We start from the raw sequence: 1,950 nt of genomic DNA on the forward strand, positions 1-1,950 counted from the left end.
TGATCGAAATCCAACAGCAAAAAATCCCTCTGCGTAAGTCTATATTGCGAGAGTGTTTCGTAGAGTTTATAGTTCGATAGGGCGATCACGAGTGAGGCGTGATTCGTCTGCCATGGTTGTATCCTGAGACTCTATATTCGTACAGTCCCCTCTCACTAACGGAGCGAATATTTTGAGTTAAGGAAAGAGATCATATCTCGCCTCCATGTCTATTTGCGAATACGGTTTCTTATCGTCCTCGTATTCGTTTTTCTATATTCGTCTATTTCCTTAACTTCGCTTTTATTATATCGTTTACATCAGTCCGGTTTTCCGGCTTTTACAGTCATCACCATGTCTTGAAGAGAACCCGTGGCATAAATTTCCATTCTCCGGGTTTCTAGCTATGTTGTCCGGTCTAATCACTTTAGTCATTGATTCCATGGCTACAAGCATCTACACTAGCAAGAAGGCAGTTGGGATCGTACCACATGGGCATGGTCACGGCCCTGGTAATGGTGTTACCTTACCAACAAAAGATGACGATTCAGAGAGTGCACAACTCTTGCGATATCGAGTCATTGCTATGGTTAGTACTTAGTACACATATGGACGTACTCGAAACCAAATATTAATACTTTATCGTTTTAAATAATGTATAACTGAATATAAATTTTATTAATATATAGATAGGTATTGGAACTCGGAATCGTAGTTCACTCCGTGGTCATTGGACTATCTCTAGGAGCAACAAGTGACACTTGCACCATTAAAGGACTTATCGCAGCTCTTTGCTTCCATCAAATGTTCGAAGGCATGGGTCTTGGTGGTTGCATTCTCCAGGTATATAAAATTATATCTAAAATTATCTTCTGTCAAGATGATAGAACTGTGTAATTAAATGTTTGAAATATTTTCAGGCCGAGTATACGAACATGAAGAAATTTCTTATGGCGTTCTTTTTTTGCGATAACAACGCCATTCGGAATAGCTTTAGGGATCGCTCTTTCGACAATTTACAGAGACAATAGCCCCAGTGCGTTGATCACTGTTGGACTGCTCAATGCATGCTCCGCGGGATTGCTCATCTACATGGCGCTTGTGGATCTTCTAGCTGCCGAGTTCATGGGACCAAAGCTTCAAGGTAGCGTCAAAATGCAAATCAAGTGTTTCATTGCGGCTCTTTTGGGGTGTGGTGGGCTGGTGGCATGTCGATTATCGCCAAATGGGCTTAAGTAGTCCCCGTGATAGTCGCCAAATGGGCTTAAGTAGTCTCGATTCTTTGTCGTTTTTTTTCTTTTTGCATGATACTTGTCAATCATATTTGATGTCTTTTGATATATATGTATTGTGATTGGTCCCATGAGTCTTTCCATTTGTTTTCGGGGTTAAAGCTCTTGTCGTATAGTGTTTTCGCATTACATTTACATAAATAATAATCTTTTTCAAGATTAGCAAAATATAGAAAATAGAGTGATTTGTTACGTAATTAAAATTTGGCATGCTGAATGCAAAACATTGGAGCATTAGTAACATTATTATATATATATACTAGGACCGATCCGCCCTACGGGCGGGATGATAATTTAAAAATAATGTAAGCCAGATTTTGATCCGTGTTTTGCAAGCGCTGAATATTTTATGATGATAAATTCTACATCTTAATAAATATTTTATTAATTTTTAAGAATTTTTGTATTTAAAATATTTTTGCATTTAAATCAGTGTTTTTAAATTTGATCCGAACCCACGGTCAAACCGATTAATCCGGTGGTTCAATAATTCAATTTAGGTTTTTAAAAATATCCATATTTAAAAAATCACGAAAACCCGAAACTAAATCGATTGAACCGATAGATGGCCAATATGTAATATAATTTGATTTAAATTGTTATAGTTTCATAATTTGTCATCTTTTAATCCAAAAGATTATATGTATTTTCGTTTTTTTTATAAATTATTTGAATTTTT

At 36.4% G+C, this 1,950-nt stretch overlaps 1 protein-coding gene across 1 annotated transcript in view; it reads left to right on the plus strand.

Annotated features, from left to right (window-relative positions):
• The window catches only part of LOC106328292 (fe(2+) transport protein 1-like), a 6,779-nt gene extending 5,651 nt beyond the window's left edge, over positions 1-1,128 (plus strand). The window contains exon 2 of the mRNA XM_013766711.1: positions 326-1,128. Within this exon, the coding sequence (XP_013622165.1) occupies positions 326-580 (255 nt within the window). The 3' untranslated portion in view covers positions 581-1,128. The remainder of the gene's footprint in view (positions 1-325) is intronic.
• Positions 1,129-1,950: the final 822 nt, after the last annotated feature.

Source organism: Brassica oleracea, chromosome C1 (assembly GCF_000695525.1).
Source record: "Brassica oleracea var. oleracea cultivar TO1000 chromosome C1, BOL, whole genome shotgun sequence".
Classification (NCBI taxonomy): Eukaryota; Viridiplantae; Streptophyta; class Magnoliopsida; order Brassicales; family Brassicaceae; genus Brassica; species Brassica oleracea.